Below are 19,939 nucleotides of genomic sequence, written 5' to 3'. Positions count from 1 at the left end.
ACTATGAATGAAAGCTCTTCAGAATTGGAAAATGTACTGCTATGTGATACAGTTAATTAGTTTCTCATTTGGTTGTATTCTTATTCCTTTACTAGCCTAGATTTCAAAGTTTGGGAATATGGTCAAGCCTCAAAGCAGAGGCTATATTAGCTCCAACTATGAATTTGTTTGCCTAAGACCTCGTGGGCATTTGGCTGGTGTGAATGCTTATGTCTGCTTTCTGCTTTTTCATTTTAAGGGACACCCCCAACTTTGTCTAGCTGTGTTCCCCTTAGTATATCTATGTTCATGATCATTTCCTGAACTCTTCTCTTTCCTCGGTCAGTTTTTAACTCCTCTCATTGCCCACTTTGCCTTGGATTTGGTTGATGGCCTGGGACTGTGACCTGGAGACTCTCCCCCTTTTTTCTATTCCCTCCCCCAGTTTCTGTTCCCTCATCCATCTATAGATATAAAAAGTTAAGATCCCATTTCTCTTGCTTCACTTCACTAATTACTATCTCCTTTTACCTTTGCTCTTGACTTCCAGGATATAAAGATACTAAAGACATTCTTATCTTTTACAAAAATAACCCCCCTTTAATAAAAAACAACTCTCCCTCATCCCCACAGCCCAGCCCAATACTCCATACCACATAATGTCAGTTCCTTCACCTGCTGGCTTTCTGTGGTTTATAAGATAACTAGAGTCTTGGTGTACAAATACGTCGTGCATGGGTAGGGCCCAGCCAGCACACCCTAATGGGGGCCCATTGGGCCAGGCCAGCCAGAGGGAAGGGCCCAGATGGATGGATGTCCAGCCCTGCTCCCGATCGGGTGTTGGGGGCCGATCGGGGGCCAGGCTAGTAGGGGGCGGGGGGGCCAATCAGGGCCTGGATCAGGCTGGTTGGCTGCTGCAGTGCGTGCCATAGCCACTGGTCGTTCCGGTGGTTCTGCCGTTCAGGTAGCTGGGCTTTTATATATAGAGATATGCAGAAATCTGGTGCCTAGTTATAGGGTAATCTGATGGGAATATTTCATTGGAGAGCCCTAGATGTCAGCATTTTTAGATCTTTTCTCTAGAGCTGGTCAGATTTTCTAGAGAAGACTTTTCCAAACTCCTGGCTGCCATATCCTGGGGCTGAATGAGTGAGGGGTGGGCATTAGAGGGAAGGATCTGTTTCCAATAGGCACGTTTTTGCTTCGGCCTCATGTTGTCTGTACTATTCTCGTTTGTTATTTAACCTCCCTCTGATTTTACTACAGGCCTATATTGACCTAACTCATCTTGAGCTCTCTAACTTAGTGGTTCTTAAATGGGATGGAGATAGGGTGGGATGCTTGGAAATGTGTAGGGTTTGGGGGTTTGTAACATAAATTGTTGGCTGGGTGCTGAAGTTTTGTAGTTCTCATGCCTGTAGGAGCAATTGCTTTTCTCAAGATAGCAATAGCTCCCCTTTTGAAAACAGTGGAAGTTTATTTTATTTGTTTAACTACTTGTTTGTTTATTGCCGTATTTTTCGGACCATAAGACGCTCCAGACCATAAGACGCACCAGTTTTTAGAGAAGGGAAATAAAGAAAAAAAGATTCTGAAACAAATAGTGTCCTAAAATATTTTATGTGCATTAAAACCCAACATCACAGTCATAAGCACATGTAATCAACCCTGTAAAGTAAACAGCAGCATTTAGAACCATTTTAGAGCCGGGCAAGCACACAGAGACCACACAGAGCCGGGCAAGTAAAAAAACTTTTTTTTTAAAGTATATGTGTAGGCTATATTTGGACCATAAGACGCAGGGACTTTTCCCCCCACTTCTGGGGGGAAAAAAGTGCGTCTTATGGTCCGAAAAATACGGTATATAAGATGTTCAGGTTCACAACATTATTATTCAGTATCTGTATACAAACTGATCACCCCAAAAGTCTAGTTACTATCTATCACTGTATAATTGACCCTTTTACCCTTTTTTATCCAATACCCACCCACTTCCCCTTGGGTAACCACCAATCTGATCTCTGAGTTTGTTTTAATATGTTGGTTTCTTTAAAAAACACACACAAAAAAAAACAACAACAGTAAAATCAACAGTTACTTACTAATTAGTACTTTGCTGTTCTTCTTTAACTCATGCATGCCAGTGATGACTTTGATTTTATTAGTATTTTGAATAGGAAACTCTTTTCTGAAGCTTTCTTTTCAGCAGGTGGCTAGAGTGGAAGCAAGAAGACTAGTTAGGAGGTCACTGCAGAAGTACAACAAAGAGTCAGTGGTTGGTTGAGAGTAGAGGATAGAGGATGCAGGGGGGGGGTTGGAGACAGAGACCGCATGATTTAAAGATGGATCGAGTGTGGAGAACTGAGGACAAGGAGGAATCAAAGGTGGTCTTAGATTTTGTCTTCAGTTGACTGGGTGAGTGATGATACCCTTTGCTGAGATGGAGAAGACTAGGGTAAGGAGCTTATTCTGTATTGCCCATGTTAATTAAAGATCCCTGCATCCTGCGCCCAAAGAAAATTGATTTTCTCCCCATTGCCTCATTAGACTTGATTATTATTCAACTGTCGAGCAAAAAAAAAAACCACTTAATTATTGGACATATGCTTCTGTGTCCCTCTTTATTGCTGCTGTCCATCAACCTTATTTGTTGAGGACTGTGGGACTTGGCTTGTCTATATCGCTTCCTAGCATAATCAAGGGAGCTGCAGGGGCTCTTTGAGCAACTTATCCAAGTTACTGTCTTCAAGGTACTCTGACCTGTAGCAGGCCAGCAGTGACAGCATGATACAGTGGTTTTGAATCTTAGTTCCTCCACTTCCTATCTGCGTAATTGGAAACACTGCTTACTCTTTTGTGTCTCATTTTCTTCCATTGTAAATTGGTTATAATTGCATCTGTACACTTGGAATTTTGTGAAGATTAAATGAGAAAATAATATAAATTCTTTTGTTATTAATTATAAATGCCTGGCATGTAGTAAACATTCTATAAATGTTCTCTATTAAGATTACCAGTATTTAATTATATATCTAAATATATAATTCTTTTAGTTAAGCACCCCTTTCAAACACTACACCTCAAACCTTGCCTCCTCAAGTTAAACCTCTTAAATTTTAAGTGCCAAAAAAGAGCACTGACCATGATTTCTTAGTATGTTTCGTATACTTTTTTTTTTTTTTTTTTTTAAAGGAAAGCTCATCCAATTCCAGCATTTCTTATTTACAAGTATACATCATATTCACCCAGGGGGCTTTTTCAAAATGCCTGGTCCTTATTTCTGGGAGTTTGAATGGGATGGGTAAGGGTGGAAATAGAGGATAGCATCAACTACCTCTATTATAATAGGCCTCCCTTCGTTTTCTTTTAGTTAATAACCCTCTTGCTTGGCTCCTTTCCTCATCAGTCTCCTCTCCATTAATTAGTATCTTAAGCTATTTCTCCTGGCCACCTTTAATTATGTCCTCATTCTCTTTTTATCTTGCCCCATTTGCTCTACTAACCTCTAACTTCGGATGAATCCAGTCCAATCTGCCTTCATGTAAGCTGCTGAAAGCCACAGTTTTTGAGCTATGTGGGATTCTTACATGTGCCATTTTGTTCTTTAATCTTTACTATTCATATATATTAGAATACCTGATTGTATGTGACATGGTAGGCATATGATTCTTTTAATTAATAGTCATTTCAAAAGTGAATTCAACTCTCATGTAATCTAATTACCCAGGATCTCTTGATTCTATCAATTATGTCTAATTTATTTTTCACAATGTTTTGAGTAGCATTAATGATATTATTAATGTTTCATAAATGAGAAAACTGAGGTACAGGGTGGAAAAATAGTTTGTGGCATCCGCTTGCGGGCATAATTTTTTTTTTTTTAACTTTGAAAGATAAGTTATAATGGTCATGTATTAAACCTTTCTTCTCCACATTACTTCTGTCTTGTGAGTCAGTATAATGGCTTTAGCCTCACTGTTTTTAAGGAGTTTGTGGTGAATTGTTATTTTTTAAATTTTCTTTAAAAAAATATATATTTTTTATTGATTTTTTACAGAGAGGAAGAGAGAGGGATAGAGAGTTAGAAACATCGATAAGAGAGACTCATCGATCAGTTGCCTCTTGCACATCCCCTACTTGAGCTGTGCCGGCAACCAAGGTACATGCCCTTGACCGGAATCGAACCTGGGACCTTTCAGTCCACAGGCCAACGCTTTATCCACTGAGCCAAACCAGTTTCGGCTAAATTTTCTTTTTGAGATGTAAAATGTCCTGACCAATCCTAGTTTATAAATTTTTGGGAAGAATTAGTGTGTGTGTGTGTGTGTGTGTGTGTGTGTGTAGTAGTAGTAGTAGTAGTAGTAGTAGTAGGTGATCATCTTTGGCTGTGGTTTTTAACAAGAATTTTCAAAGTTTCGTTACAACTAGCAAACTTCTCTTCCAGTCTTTATTCAGTTTTCCTTTATTCCCTTTGGAACTAGTGGACATGACCCAATTATTTTTTGAGAATTCATTTTACAGAACAGTGTGTTAAAATATTTTTATTCTTCTAATCAAGTTCAATGCAAGAACTGGCAGGCATCCATAGCTTCAATTCTGTAACATGCAAATAATTTTATTCCTTGGTTAAGATATTGGCTTCATCATTATTCTTACTGGTTCTGGGATAGCAGATATGCTCTGAGGAACATAGTACTTTATACATAAAATAAATGTTTTTTCTCTTTAAGCATTTTATTTTGATCTTGTTAGTTATATAACTCTATAACAGTCATCTTTGCAGTATATAATATGGTAAAAGTATAGTAGAAGAAGAATACCACATATATTATATATTAAGTTTATTGTTGAATAATATTTAAATTATTACAAAATTAAACATGACTTTTTGCTACATCAGAATTTCTTAATAAAAAGTTGATCCAGTACCTTCACTTGTTTGATTTAGTATGCCATGTGAGTCTTAGTAAATTGACATTTACTTTGAAAATACATTTGGCTGAGAGATAAAATATGTGTAGTGGATTAGTAACTCGATTTTTACTTTGAAAGTATTATAAAGATGAACATTGAGAACCATTTATAATAATGTTAGATGTTTCTTGAAATGTCTAGATGTTTAAAAGTATAATACAGTTCTTTTCATATATTTAATTTAAAACACACACACACAGTAATTTGTGGGGGAATTGAATGGAAAAGAAAGAGAAAGGATGAGTGGGGTTAAGTGGGTTGGGCATGTTAGGTTCTGAGACCTGCCATAGCAGAGCACCACAGATTTAACCAACAGAAATGTATTCTCTCATAGCTCTGGAGATTAGAAGTGTGAAATGAAGGTGTCGGGAGGGCCATGCTCTTTGAAGGCTCTCGAGGAAGATCCTTCCTTGCCTCTTGCTTCCTTCTGTTGGTTATCCACAATCCTTGGCTTGTAGACATATCACTCTAACCTCTGCCTCCGTTGTTACATGTTACTCTTCTTCTGTATCTGTGTCCGAATTTCCCTCTTCTTTTAAGAACGACAGTCATATTGGATTTAGGGTTAGTAGGGCCCACCCTAATCCAGTAGGATCTCGTCTTAACTTGATTACATCTGCAAAGACCTGTTCCTAAATAAGGCCAAATTCACAGATTTAGGACAGATGTAAATTATGGGGAGACACTATTCAACCCAGTACAGAGGGTTCTAAATTTAATTTGTATTTTGAGATTTAAACCAACACACTTTATATAAAAGCAGACAGGTAAGATACAGTTTATGTAAAAAGCATTTTCATTTGCAGTTATATTTACATACATGCTTCCCCTAGGTAACTAGTATTTTCTTTCTTTCTTTTAAAAAAGCATTTTTTAAAATTTGATTTTAGAGAGAGAGGAAAGGGGAGAGAGAAAGAGAGAGAGAAAAGCATCCATGGGAGAGACAAGCATCAACTGATTGCCTCCTGCATGCATCCTGATCAGAGACCGAACCCGCAGCCTGGGTAAGTGCCCTGACAGAGTGGAACCTGAGACCTTTCCGTGCACGAGACCGCGCTCCGACCAACCAAGCCACTCCGGCCAGGGCTCCAGTGTGTTCCATTTGTGTAGCAGAGATTGCATTAAAGAAATATTTGGTTATGAAATATCTATTTATGTAGATGTGGGACCAGAAGACTTTCCACACAGCTCAGTATTTATAGAACCAGCTGGGCTTTTCTGGAGCTCCACTCTGTTAGGAGGAGGTTAGTTGTAGGGGAGTGACAGTGAAGCGTGAGTGAGGAGGGAGAGAGGCTGGAGGAGTGAAGCAGGTGGCTCCTGGTTTCCTCACCCCTCTTTCATCCAGACTTTTCTGGAGCATTTCAACTGCTGTTAGAATAATACTTTTGTTCTTATTTGTTTTAAACCCATGACACTTAACATTGCCTGATGCTGATTTACTGAATGAGGAATGAATTAATAAAAGAATGGTGTGCGTGTTTGTGTGCGTGTGCGTGTGTGTGTGTGTGTGTGTGTGTGTGTTTCCATTGAGGGGTTGTCAATAGAGACAGGATGTGGTGAGTTTTCATTTAGTCAATGAATTCTCCTCAGTCCTTTTTAAAAACCCAATTGATGGCGTTCTTCACACACTATTCTATATTTTGCTTTTCTTATAGTATGCTATTCTATATCAGTATACAAATGCTATGATTGCATAATATTCTATTGCACAGATATACTATAATTTACTTAACTAGTCTTTCTTTTTTCTTTTTAATTGTGATAAATACATATAACATAAAACGTACCATCTTAACCATTTTTAGGTGTATGATTCAGTATTAAATATATTCACATTATTATATAACTCCAGAAATTTTTAATGTTGCAGAATCAAAACTCTATACTAATTAAACAACTTCCCATTTCTTCCTCCTGGAAACCACCATTTTTTCAATTTTGATACATTTTAGTTAGTTTATCCTCCTAGTCTATCTTTGCTCTTAAAAACAATGCTGCTATAGCCTTAGGTACGTGTCATTTTGCACGAGTAAGTAACTCTGTAAGATGAATCCCTAGAATAAAATTGCTGGGTAAAAAAGATTTTCTCATTTCTTAATTTTGATATATTGCCAAAATTATTGCACCAATTCCTATTCCCCCAGCAATGAATGATGTAGCTGTTTAAATATGTTTCAGTAAAGTTAGCGCGTCAGCCAAACTGAATAGGGAGCTTGGGAAAGGATGGTCACTGTGGAGGGAAGTTAGTGCTACTCCATGGTGCAGGAGCCTGGGCTCTCCCACTGTCTACCTCTACTCCATCTCATTCCTTACGGATTACTGAACATCCTGAGATGCACTGTCCATACGCATTCATTTTAAAAATTGCCTAGCCAGTGTGCTCAGTGGTTAGAGCATCGGCCTGAGGACCAAAGGGTTGAGGGTTAAATTCCCATTGCAGGTTCTCTAGACCCAGTGTAAGGGCTCCTGAGAGAGGCAACCAATCAATGTGTGTGTCTCACATTGTGTTCTCTCTCTCTCTCTCTTTCTCTTTCTCTCTTTTTCTCTCTCTTCCCTCCCTCCCTTCCACTCTCTCTAGAAATCAATGGAAAAAATATCCTCAAATGAGGACTATAAATAAATAAATAAATAAATAAATAATAAAAAGAAAAAATTTTCCCACACAGTGTAAGCTATTTGAGTATTAGTACTATATCTAATAGAGTGATTGGAATACCTCACTTTGCAAGTGGGAATCACAACTTAATGTACACGGTGGGGGCAAAAGTAGGTTTACAGATGTGAGCATGTAAAACAGAGAGTTTATACTTGTATTGTTATTTATTAATTATTGTACTATTTTCTTTATAAACAACTGTACACCTACTTTTTCCCCATCCTGTATGTTCAACCCAGCCGAAAATTTCCTTAATTAAAAATTTTAAGAGATCTGAAATGAATGTTAAAATATTTAAGCAAGGCATCCATTAGAAAGAAAAAATTAGCAGAACCCCTTTCTAATAAGCTCTTCAGAAGAGCTCCACTCTATCATGAGGAGCTTAGTTGTAGTGGAGTGACAGTGAAGTGTGAGTGGGAAGGGAGGGAGGGAGGGAGGGAGGCTGGAGGAGGTCAAGCAAGTGGCTCCAGGTTTCCTCACCCCTATTTCATCCAGAATGATGACCTACAGGTGTCTTGACTTCTTTCCTTACAGCAGTGAGTGAGATGAGCGAATACTAACGTATAAACAGCCTCTGATCATTCATGTCGCAGGCTTCTTTGTAGGATACTAATGTTCAAAACTGGTGTTCAATTTTATTTTTTTCTGTGAGGCAAATTTACTATAAAATGAGACATAACCTCAAGGAGATACCACTGGTTTTCCTTAGAGTGTACACATAGGTTTTGGCTCAATGACTTTTTATCTGGAGATTTTTAATAAATGTAACATCTTTATTTTCTTATTTTAAAATGAAAATACTTAACATGTTTTTGTAATATTTGTATATATTGTTTCTAAAACAGAATTTGAAGGGCTCTGGGACTCATTTCTTAATAATGATCAGTATTAATAGTTTGGGATTCATTCCCTTAGGCTTTTTTCAATGTATTTATAACATATAAATGTTATTTCTTATTTAAAAATATATAATTGTACTGTAAACACTGTTTTATGATTTTTCTCTGTTTACTTGATAAGTCCTTTTTGGGTTAGGTTATAGAAATATCCTTCATTCTTTTAATGGATTTATACTCTTCCATTATATCATAATTTTCTTATCCATTCTTCTATTAATGAACATATAAGTTACCATAAACATCCTTTATGCATATCTCTTTGCCTAAGTGGACAAATATTTTTGTAGGATAAATTTTAAAAAGTAGAACTGCTAGATCAAAGAGTCTGACCATTTTATATTTTAATGGATGTTTAGGGGCTCTGCAAAATGTTATATCAATATCCTGATTTTTATAAGAAATAAAGTTCTGAAGTTGCAGAAGTTTTAGCTAAGTGTTGTATCATTATTAATAGATATGTTTTTCTAATATAAGGTTTTTAGTAATGTAAAAATCTTTAAAATGACAGCTTGTTTATTCTCACAGTGATGGAATGGGGGGACGATGTTAAAGCGGTTATGGACGATGAAGCAGTAATGCTGGTGAATCATCAGGCAACAGGAGACGTGTGCACTCTGATGATGTGCCTCCAGGACAAAGGGCTGGTAAGCCATCCTGATGGCAGAAGTGGACAGCAGAAAGGGGAAGTTAACCGAACCAATTCAAGTACCTTATGGTTTGGAACATAGACTTTAACATGTATATTTTTCCTGTAAATTTAGATAAATTTAGAAGAAAAAATATGTAATTCTGAGTTACTCCAGAAGAGGAATTTGGGGGGGGGGGGGGGGAATAACGGGGATAATGTGAATTATATCCCCATAAAGCTGTTTTGTTAACAAAGTTAGTATGGTTAAAATTGGGGGCTGTCTTGAGGTAAAGTGGTAAATTGCCAGTTAGAGAAATACACACAAAAAGCAATATTCCTTAAGATGGAAGAATAAAGTTGGTCAGTGAATTTGAGGATCTTTAGCCAAAGGAAAATCAGGCAAATACTATTTTGGTTTTCATTTGTAAAGCATATTGAAAAGAAAATATCAGACTCATTTAATGTTGCTAAGGCTCTGTGTGAACTCTTGATTTACATTGCTTCTATGATAACTAAAATAGATTTATATACTAGATGGGTATAAAATAAATTGTTTTTAGTATGAAAGGAATTATCACCTTAGGAGAAGCTAACGAGGTTCTATTCATAGAAAACGAAATAAATAGAAAGTATATAAAGTTAATAGAGCCAATATTTGGCCTAATAGTAAATAAACAAATTAGTAGGAATTTATTGACTACTTCATATTCATGGTCAGTGACTATAAATATAGAATACCATCCTATGAGACACTCCTCTACTCTTAAAGGAGTTAACAGGCCAGTGGTAGGTGGAGGGAGGGTATAGCAAGCAATACATAATTGCAGAGAGAAATATTCAGTGGCAGGTGAGCTCACAATGTACTGGATGAATATAGAAAACTCTGTGGAGGGAAGAGGACATAAACTTGACCTTGAAGGAGAATTTAATAAGGCAAAGAAATGAAACAAGGGTCTTGTTCTTTAGAGAAAGTTTTGGCCAAATACCAAGGCATGAATAAGACTGGGATGCTTAGATCCTAGAGATTTTTATTTAGTAGGTCAGGGGTCAGAAAATGAGGTGAGAGTCAAGGAAAATATGTTTGATTATTATGGAGTCTGTTTTTCTTATTTATCTGAAAAGCAGAGGTATTATCTTGCTGGAATATGGAATAAATTCAATCCCTTCTTCAATTCAGAATCTTGAATTGTTAAAAAATATATCAATGTATTTATATGCCTGTCTCCTAAATTCATAATGTTAAAATTTTGTAAAAATCAGTTTATTTGGCTTTGTATCAAAAAACCCCAATTACTATTTTTATTCTTACTGATATAATTATACTTATAGTGATTATTCAGTGTCCTTAATTAGTTTTGAGTCTCAAAGAATAATTCAAATGGTCCATATAAATATGCCTAACATTATTATTCTAACTCCAGTTTGACATAGATGATAACTTTATTAACCAAACATAGCTAATCTGAAATTCATCAATAATGTGGACAAAAGAAAGTTTTCATTGTAAAAAGATTTCAGTTAGTTTGTCTAAGGTTCCTTTTTCTGTTCAGAGTAATTTTGTTTTTGTTTTCTGAGTACTTACACTAAACATTTTTTATGATCTGATATTATTGGACAGTTTGAAATTTTAAAATCTTTCATAAAGGAGTAATTGAGAAATACAGAGCAGAAAGTATTATAATCTTTACTTATTGTCTAATAAGTTAGGGCAGTATTAATTTATATTTACAAGTAGGATTGTTTACTGGATTTATTTCATAGTCCATGGTACATTCAAAAGAAAGTATTCTCAACAGAGAATTGTCTAGACTATAGACAACATTTAATTATTTCTTGTTTTTAAATATTTTAGGTTGTTGCTCAAATGATGTGGTTGATGGATCATATTTTTAAGTACACAAACTTTGGAATTGTTTCTCTAATTCATGGAGACTTCTTTATAAGACAGGTGAGTAATGAGCTCCCCCCACAGTGATAGCCTGATCAAACTGGTTCTTTATTATACAGAAAGGCATAACAAAACCAATTAGAGCAGGTGAAGTCAGGGAGCGTTCCTCTGACTCTTTATTCCCTAAATCATTTATTTCAATCTGAGCTTGAGTCCGCATAAGCATTAAAGTGCTGATTCCGTAAACATTCTAATCTCTACCCTCCTCCTCCCATCTAAACAGTACAACGTTCAATAAATACCTATCAAGCACCTGCCATATTCTCAGCTCCTCTACTTTGTAGTTATGTGAATTGGGCAAGTTATTTAAACTCTCAAAGTTTCCTCATTTTTCAAATGAGAGTAATAGGTGCTCTCCTCATAGGGTTGTTGTGGGAATTAAATGAAGTACCTGTGAGGCACTCAGCACAGTGCCTGCTACCTTTGTCGTCATATTTGTCATGATCACCAGTACCATCACCTATATTATCACTATTATTATTTACAAGTCACTGTTATATGAGGTATGTAAATTAGCAGTAGAGAAATTATTAAATAAATAAGAGGAAATATTTTGAGAATTCATAGTAGGAAAAGTGAGTACATCAAATTTCTGTGAATCCAGAAAAATTTTAGAGGAAAAAATATTTGGTATACATATAGAGAACGAGGATGGGTTTGATAAAAGAAGGTGGGTGGGGATTGAGACCCAAGCATTAGGAATAATTTAGTGTGTGGGAAAAAGTATCAGAGCTTATTATCAAGTCAGCACTACATTATAGTATTTCCCTCCTGTATGCTACTGGTTTCACACACTTTATTTTCTCAGAAATGGGCAGCTGAAATATGCAAGCGTTTTTATGTATGGTAATGCCATACTTGAACTGGTGTTTATATATTTGGCAAATTAAACCAGGATTGTGCAGTATCTTACACATAATAAGTACTTACTGAATAACTAGTGGATCTAAATAAATCTTTCCTAAGAACCACAAATTAAGAAATAAGCTGGAAGTATGTAAGAAAATTCTAAGCTCTGTGAAAATAGGTGTCATAAAACACATATTCTTTACTTCAGATGTTTTTATGTACAGAACACATTTTTGTTTTTCACATGCTATGCAGTTATCTGGTTTCTTCTGGAAACACCCTTGGTTCTTCTGAGCAGAGATGAACAGATTATGCTCTGGAACCTCAGGGAGAATTGGAAGTGGGGATTGGCCACAAAGTTGAGACAAAATAAATAGTGACCAGAACAACAAAGAAACTAGCCTAATATTTCAGAGTATCTCAATAATTGAAGCATAGCAGTTTAGGGGAATCCAGATAAAAACTAGCTGCGTCTTTTGCATCATGGGAGTCTAAGGAAATTATTGAATTTATAGTGTAGTATGGTATAATAAGTGATCCTAATATGATTCTCAGTTAACAAAAAGAGGCTAAGTTATACTAAATTATTGGTGTTACTTGAGAGGATAAAAGTAGAAAATGCACTCTAAAGCATTTTTTTATTACAATATATAGTCTTGCATACTTAAATATCAGAGAGATTTGTAAATTCTTTGCTAGATAGTAGCAAAACCTATAATATGGAAGGAGGGGAGAGGAAAATATATTAATGGTAAAGAAAATCTCTTGGGACTTTGCTACTAGATGATTTTGACAAGTTATTTCCAAGAGTATTAAAAATATTTTACAAGTAGACTTGGGAACTTACATACATGAAGCTTAATCATAATTCACTTCAGTAAATTAGCTAAGAAAATGTCTTACTTGTTTTGCATTTGGAATAATTTCAAGACTGAAAGCTTACAGATAATTTTAGGGAGCTTCTGTAATTGCATTGGCTGGAAAATTATTAGTGAATTGATCATACTGGAAGGAAGAACCTTTGTAATATTTAGTTGTGGGTTTTGGGACTTCATGAAATTTTTCCTGGATTCCTCTTTTCATTCTCTAAGACCCTCTTTCGTTCCCTAAAATCCAGTGCATCTTGTCTTGTTAGCTTGACTTTCAATTTTTTTTTTCTTCCTGAATGTAATTCACCTCTCATCAATGTACCATAGTCAAATGTCAATGTACCATATTCAAATATCTTTGTCTGGACAACTGCAAAAGTTTTCTAATTTATCTCCTTAATCTTTTTGTCACTAGAGCCAGTAGATTTTTTTTTTTTTAATTTATCTTTATGGCCCTACCTGCTTTGGCTCAGTGGATAGAGCATCAGCCTGTGGGCTGAAGGGTCCCAGGTTCAATTCCAGTCAAGGACACAAACCCAGGTTGTAGGCTCCATCTACAGTAGGGGGCATGCAGGAGGCAGCTAATCAATGATTCTCTTTCATCATTAATGTTTCTCTCTCTCTCTCTCTCCCTCCCTTTCCCTCTGAAATAAATAAAAATTAAAAAAATAATTTAAAAATTTATCTTTATTTTGAAAGTATTACAGATGTCCCCTTTGTTTGTTTACTTTCTCCCCATTGACCTTTGGTGCATTGGATGACACTCAACAACTGAGCCATCCTGGCCCGGGCTCTCTGAACATCTTGACCCTCTCTGTAATCTTTTTCTTTCTTCCTAAAACTTATCGCCAGTTGAATTTTCACTCATTTTCTGTCTTCCCCACTTGAGTAACCTATATGAGGGTCGCTTACTTCTCTGTCTCTGGTATTTAGTGTTTCTGGGTAACCCACAGGTGGGCTTGGGCTGCCTGTGGCAATGTCCAATAATGCAGGCAGGGTTGAATCATATCGGGTGTTTATTGAGAAGGCCAGCCAGCCAAGAAGACAGGGAGCTTGTCTTGCAGCAAGGTGCAGGGGACAGGATTATCGAGGGGAATGGCTAGGGTGAGGCCGAAATGCAGCTACATGGAGTCCCGGAGGTCTGCAGAGTTCAGCTATTGTTCTTGGGCATCAGGTGATGAGATGATGTCTTGACTATGGGGTTGGCCTGACCATGCTTAATGGTCTGCTTGCTTGCTGGGTACATTGTCCATCGTCCACAGTTGAGTCACTTTATCAATCACTTTGTTCGTGATCAAAGAGGTGCAACGGCCTAAGAAATAAAACGTAACCCTCTGTTCCCATATAAGAAATTTAACCCTCTGTTCCCATATAAGTATATGTATTCTAGGATTTAAAAGTAATATGGTTATTTTTCAGATTAATGCAGGTGCTCTATCAGATTGTAAGATTCCCCACACCCTCATCAGTAGGACATTGCCCAGCAAGGTGGAGCCACTCAGTAAACAGTCACGGAATTGATGAATGAATGAACTTTCAGGGGCAATTAAAGCATTTTTTTTCTTTAGAAAGAAGGATTTATTTATATAATACTAGTAACTTCTTTTTACCACTTTGGTCAAGATAGGCGGTAAGTTGAGGGAAATCACCATTCTAGTCTATGATTGGATTTTACTCTAGAAGCTGTTACTACTATTTAATTTTACAGTAGTTTAATGTCACATGTACCTATACTTATTATGTGTGTCTACCTTCTAGGGAAAATCTCATCGTGACAAACAGCTGCTGCTTCTCAGGAAGCACCTAGAAAATAATTACAGGAACAGAGATCGAAAATGGATTGTTTTATTTCCAGAAGGGGGCTTCCTCAGGAAGAGGCGGGAAACAAGTCAGGCATTTGCCAAGAAAAAAAACTTGCCATTTCTTACACATGTCACTCTGCCAAGGATTGGAGCAACACAAATTATTTTGAATGTACTTGTGGCACGACAGCAAAATGGAAGTCCAGCAGGTGGAGATGTTAAAGAATTAGGTATGATGGTTGTTAGCATTTTTTACCTTTGTTGAATTAAGGATTTTCTGTAGTTCCAGATAACGTCGTTCTTTTCTATATTTATAATTTTTGTCAAATAGAAATGATACTCGGAGAGAAGATGAAATACAATTTTTTAAAATATATTTTATTGATTTTTTAATATAGGAAGAGAGAGGGATAGGTAGTTAGAAACATCAATGAGAGAGAAACATCAACCAGCTGCCTCCTGCACTCCCCCTACTGAGGATGTGCTCCCAACCAAGGTACATGCCCTTGACCGGAATTGAACGTCGGACCTTTTAGTCCACAGGTCGACGCTCTATCCACTGAGCCAAACCGGTTTCAGCTGAAATACAATTTTATTTTTATTTATTTATTTATTTATTTATTTATTTTAAATATATTTTATTGATTTTCACAGAGAGGAAGAGAGAGGGATAGAGAGTTAGAAACGTCAATGAGAGAGAATCATCGACCAGCTGCCTCTTGCACACCCCCTACTGGGGATGTGCCCGCAACCAAGGTACATGCCCTTGACCGGAATCGAACCCGGGACCTTTTAGTCCGCAGACCGACGCTCTACCACTGAGCCAAACCGGTGCCAGCTGAAATACAATTTTAAAGGTTGTTTCTATATACAAAGGTAGTTCATGCTTACAATAATTCATTCAAATAATACAGAAATGCATGAAGTCAAAGTTATCTTTTCCTTATGTTCCCTATTTTTACTCCTTGTGATTCTCATTGCTATGGTAAAAGCTCCTGTAAATATATTTACATTTTTGTGGAAGTATTTCTGAGGTGTAGATTCCTAGAAGTGGAATAGCTAGAGTAAAAGACATAGGGAGAGAGAAGTGACTAATTTGTGAAACTAAAAATAGACATGCAAATAAAAGTAGTAATGAAAATTTTTTCACTTATAAAATTTTGTTTGTTTTTAATGCAGAGAATGAATTTAATACAGTTTGGCATTATTTAATAACCTTAAAATGTTGATAAATGACTCAGTTACCCCACTGCAAAAAATTTTTATTAAAAGGAAATAATCTTTACTTTCAACAATTAAGATCAGTTAAAAAAAAAATAGTCTGAATGTTTGTCACAGCATTATTTATAACAGCAAAGAAGTTAGAAATAGCCAGAAATGAGATGGGATGGTAATTATAAAGTATCCATACAGCAGAATACAACACAGCCTTTATAAATGATATTTGTGTTTTTTTTGCTTGGAAAGATACTTATACACTCTAATGTTAGTGGAGTGGGAGAAACATACAACGCTGGTGCAGGCAATCTGAGCCCAAAGATAGAAACAATAAGGCAGTAGAAAATGAGTGAAAGATACCAAAATATTAACTGTGAATTGTAACATTATGATTTTTTTTTTCATTTCTTATTTGTTTCTGTATTTTTAAAAATAATGAGTATACCAGTATATTACTTGTATGGCCAGGAGAAAGTAAGTCACACTCAAAGATGCAACTGCAAATCTTGGAGATAGCCTGGTGAATTGTGAAGATTTGCAGACAAGTTTGTGCCAACAACGTGAAGATTGTTATGAGCAAGTTTGACACTATGACAGTTTGGTGATAGAAGCTGAAAGAAACTCAGGAGGCCTATTTCCTTAGTAGCATTTTGCTATTTTTAAAAAAAATACTCTTTAGAAAAAGTAAAAATAGAAATGATAGGTCCTCAAAAATATGTATTTTTAAATGACAATACGGACCAGACATAGAAATAATGCCTGTGAGATTACACTGAGTTTTCCTTTTATTATTATTTTTTTTCTCTAAGCGAATACTTGGCAGACAGCTCTCTTCATCTTTCATCATCTATTAAGAAGACAAATTGGAAAGTCTTTTAATAGAAAAGGAAAGTTCAGAATAGCTTTGCTGCTAGAGAGACACGGTGGCAATGTCAGCCAAGCCAAAACTTGAAGGCAAAGGACTTCCAAATAGGATTTGTTGCACTCACTAAGACTGCTGTTTTTAAATCGTTTTACCCAGTCAGTCCCCTGTGATGTTGTGGATCTCAGATGTAGGGACAATTTTCATACAGATGACCAATGATGAAGAAAAATCTTTGTTTCCTTGGGAATGAGACAACTTCTGCTTATAACCAAAGCAAAGTAGATAATTACTTATCTTACCTTAATTAAAATTTTTATTCTGTTTAGGAAAAATAATTAGATTCTAGAAAATTGTGTACTCAAAATCTAGTTTACTTGTATTTTACAATTTTTTTCTCTATGTTTTGGTATTAAGTATTTTATTTTGTTGACTGTTCATATCAGTTATTTAATGGTTTATTCTATACAAACACACGTCTTTGTGTCTGTTTAAATATGTTATCCATATATATTTCAAAGTTAAGCTATGTCTGATTAACTTTAAATGATTAGGTTTTCTTTGTTTATTGTATCATTTAATAGATATTAAAAAGCAACTCTTGTGATTCCTCCCCCATGATTTTATTATAAAATTTTTCAAACATATGTAAAAGTTAAAACATTTTTACAGTTAATATCTATGAGTTGACCAACTAGATTCTGTAATTAACATCTACCTAATAAAAGAGTAACATGCTAATTGACAGTACCTTCGTGACACCCACCAGCCAATCAGGAATGAATATGCAAATTAACCCAACAAAAATGGCTGGTTAATTTGAATACTCAGGCACTGAGCGGTGGAGGGTAGGGCGGGATGCTTGTGTTGTTGCCATGGCAACGACAGGCATTCTGCACCACCCCAGACCCTCTGGGCCTCTGGTCAGCACGGAAGGCGGAAAGGCAGCTCTGGCCAGGTGCTGGCAGCCCGGGAAAGGAAGGCCCATTCTGGCTTCTAGTTTTAATATAATTTGCTTTATCATATCTCTGTCCATCCTTGTATCTATTCATTAGTCTATCTTATTTGTTTTTAGTACATCTCAAAATAAGTTGCAGATATTATCGATAATATACCCCTCAACATTTCAGTATGCATGTCATGGGTAGCTTGTCAAAATGTGTTTTGTTACATAAACTCTGTTTCTTTAGCACTATGTTATTAAAAACATTTTTTTATTTTTTATAAGCATCCTCTCTCCCCCTTTCAGGATTGCCTAAAAAACTTTAAGCATTTAAGGCCAGTTTATAATTATTTGACATAAACAAGTAAAATATCGTTTATTCCTGATGTACATTTGGACTTATGTTTGAAAATAAGTTTTCTTTTTTAGGGATCTCAAATATTACCTCAGATAAAAGATAGGCCATAAGACGTTAGCATCTGGCTATCAGCATTCTCTGTGAAGATTCCCCTCTAATTCTTGCTCACATTGTATTCCATACTGGCAATAAAAACAGCACTTCCATTCCCTCTCACAACGGTAGTTATCTGTTATTTCATTGTATGTACAGTAGCTCTTGCTACAATGGAAGGAGTTTTTCGGTTTTGTTTCAGACAAGACCGGCAACTAGCGATCATGTGTGTCAATGAAATGTTTACTTGTATTGCCTTATTACAATATTTATTAATGTCTCCCAGGTGTCACAAACCTTGGTGTTCATACTATATTGTGTTGTATTTAGTGAAAGGTTTTGAGACCATTATAGCTTCTGACCTTTTCGTAGGCCAGTTTTTTATGAGTGATAAAATATAAAAAACTAGACCTTGGTAGCACATAATAGTATTGAATACTTGAATGATACATGTCCAATACATAATAGTGCTGTGAATTGTTCATTTGTTTGAAATCTGTTTTATAAAATAATAGGAAATACTTCATTCTAAGTGCATCATATAGAACAGTAATACCAAAATTCATCCTGATTTATTAAAGCAAAAGGTATATCAATATGCTTTATACTCCTCCTCAAGTAACCTATGCAGTTGTTTGTTGTAAATAATATAAAAATTGATCCAATTTTAAGTTGCTTTTTCTTTGTTCTCAGATAGCAAATCAAAAGGTCTCCAGTGGATAATAGATACAACTATAGCTTATCCCAAAGCTCAACCCATAGATATTCAAACCTGGATCCTTGGATACAGGAAACCGACCGTCACACATGTACATTACAGGTAAGGATTCTATATTAGAACTGAACATATATCCAACATAAAGCATGATCCGAGAGCATGCGGATGTTTCAATATTAAATTTTTAATTGATTTTTTTTTTCTGTTCTTGGAAATGTTTTTTGTGTGCAGTTTCTAGTTGTTTGGTTATATTTTTAAAATTTTAAACAAGGATGAGATGTTTTCAATTACAATAAGATTTTAAAATGCAACATTAGAAATCATATATACACAAATGTGAATAATATAAATAACTGGGGTTAGATCTCTTTCTCTTTAAATCAGGGGAGATTGGTAGGAAAAACAAAACAGCATTGTTTGTCTAAAGTGAGAAATGGGTGCCCAGAGAGAGCAAAAGGTGATCTGGAAACTATAAATTTCACTGAAAAATAGTAGTTTTGCTTCGTGTGGGCTAACTAATCTTCACCTATAGACAGATTTTAAAAACTATTCATAAGTGTGTTTTTTTCTGCAGTTAAGCATAATTTATCTTGAATATTACTATTAAGCCATATGGTGCAAAAGCCAATTTTTCTTCACATGGTGTAGAACAAGTATGTTTTCTTAAACACAGCTGACTTTTTAAATATATATATGTTTTATTGATTTTAGAGGGAAGAAGGGATGATAGAGAGATAGAAACATCGATTGGCTGCCTGTCACCCCCTCCCCCACCCCCAACTGGGGATTGAGCTTGCAACCCTGGCACATGCCCCGACCAGGAATCAATCATGACCTCTTAGTTCATGGGTGGACACTCAACCACTAAGCCACACCAGCCAGACTAACTTTTTTTTTTAATTGTTAAATAAAGCAGGCAGCCCATCCTAGGACCTTGATGGCTAGAGATTGCCTGAGTTTCAGTGAGTGCATTGTTTGAGCACCAAATGATATACTGATTAAAAAAATATTGTAGAACTACAAAGCACCTTACAAATATAATGTACTATTATTAAGATATATGAAGTTACGTGTATGGTTTATTGCTAAATCCACTATTAGTAAATGAACCTTCCCCATAGATTGGATGTAAACCACTTACTA

At 35.8% G+C, this 19,939-nt stretch overlaps 1 protein-coding gene across 3 annotated transcripts in view; it reads left to right on the top strand.

Annotated features, from left to right (window-relative positions):
- The window catches only part of LPGAT1 (lysophosphatidylglycerol acyltransferase 1), an 89,752-nt gene that overhangs the window by 52,997 nt on the left and 16,816 nt on the right, over positions 1–19,939 (top strand). For all 3 annotated transcript variants that reach the window (XM_036442651.2, XM_036442652.2, XM_045583112.1), the window contains exons 3-6: positions 9,034–9,152; positions 10,989–11,084; positions 14,561–14,834; positions 18,772–18,898. In XM_036442651.2, the coding sequence (XP_036298544.1) occupies positions 9,034–9,152; positions 10,989–11,084; positions 14,561–14,834; positions 18,772–18,898 (616 nt within the window). The remainder of the gene's footprint in view (positions 1–9,033; positions 9,153–10,988; positions 11,085–14,560; positions 14,835–18,771; positions 18,899–19,939) is intronic.

The sequence above is a fragment of the Pipistrellus kuhlii genome, unplaced genomic scaffold, assembly GCF_014108245.1.
Source record: "Pipistrellus kuhlii isolate mPipKuh1 unplaced genomic scaffold, mPipKuh1.p scaffold_m20_p_18, whole genome shotgun sequence".
NCBI classification, from domain to species: Eukaryota; Metazoa; Chordata; class Mammalia; order Chiroptera; family Vespertilionidae; genus Pipistrellus; species Pipistrellus kuhlii.
Note: the sequence above shows the minus strand (reverse complement) of the source record. Positions and strands in the feature narration are given on the sequence as shown.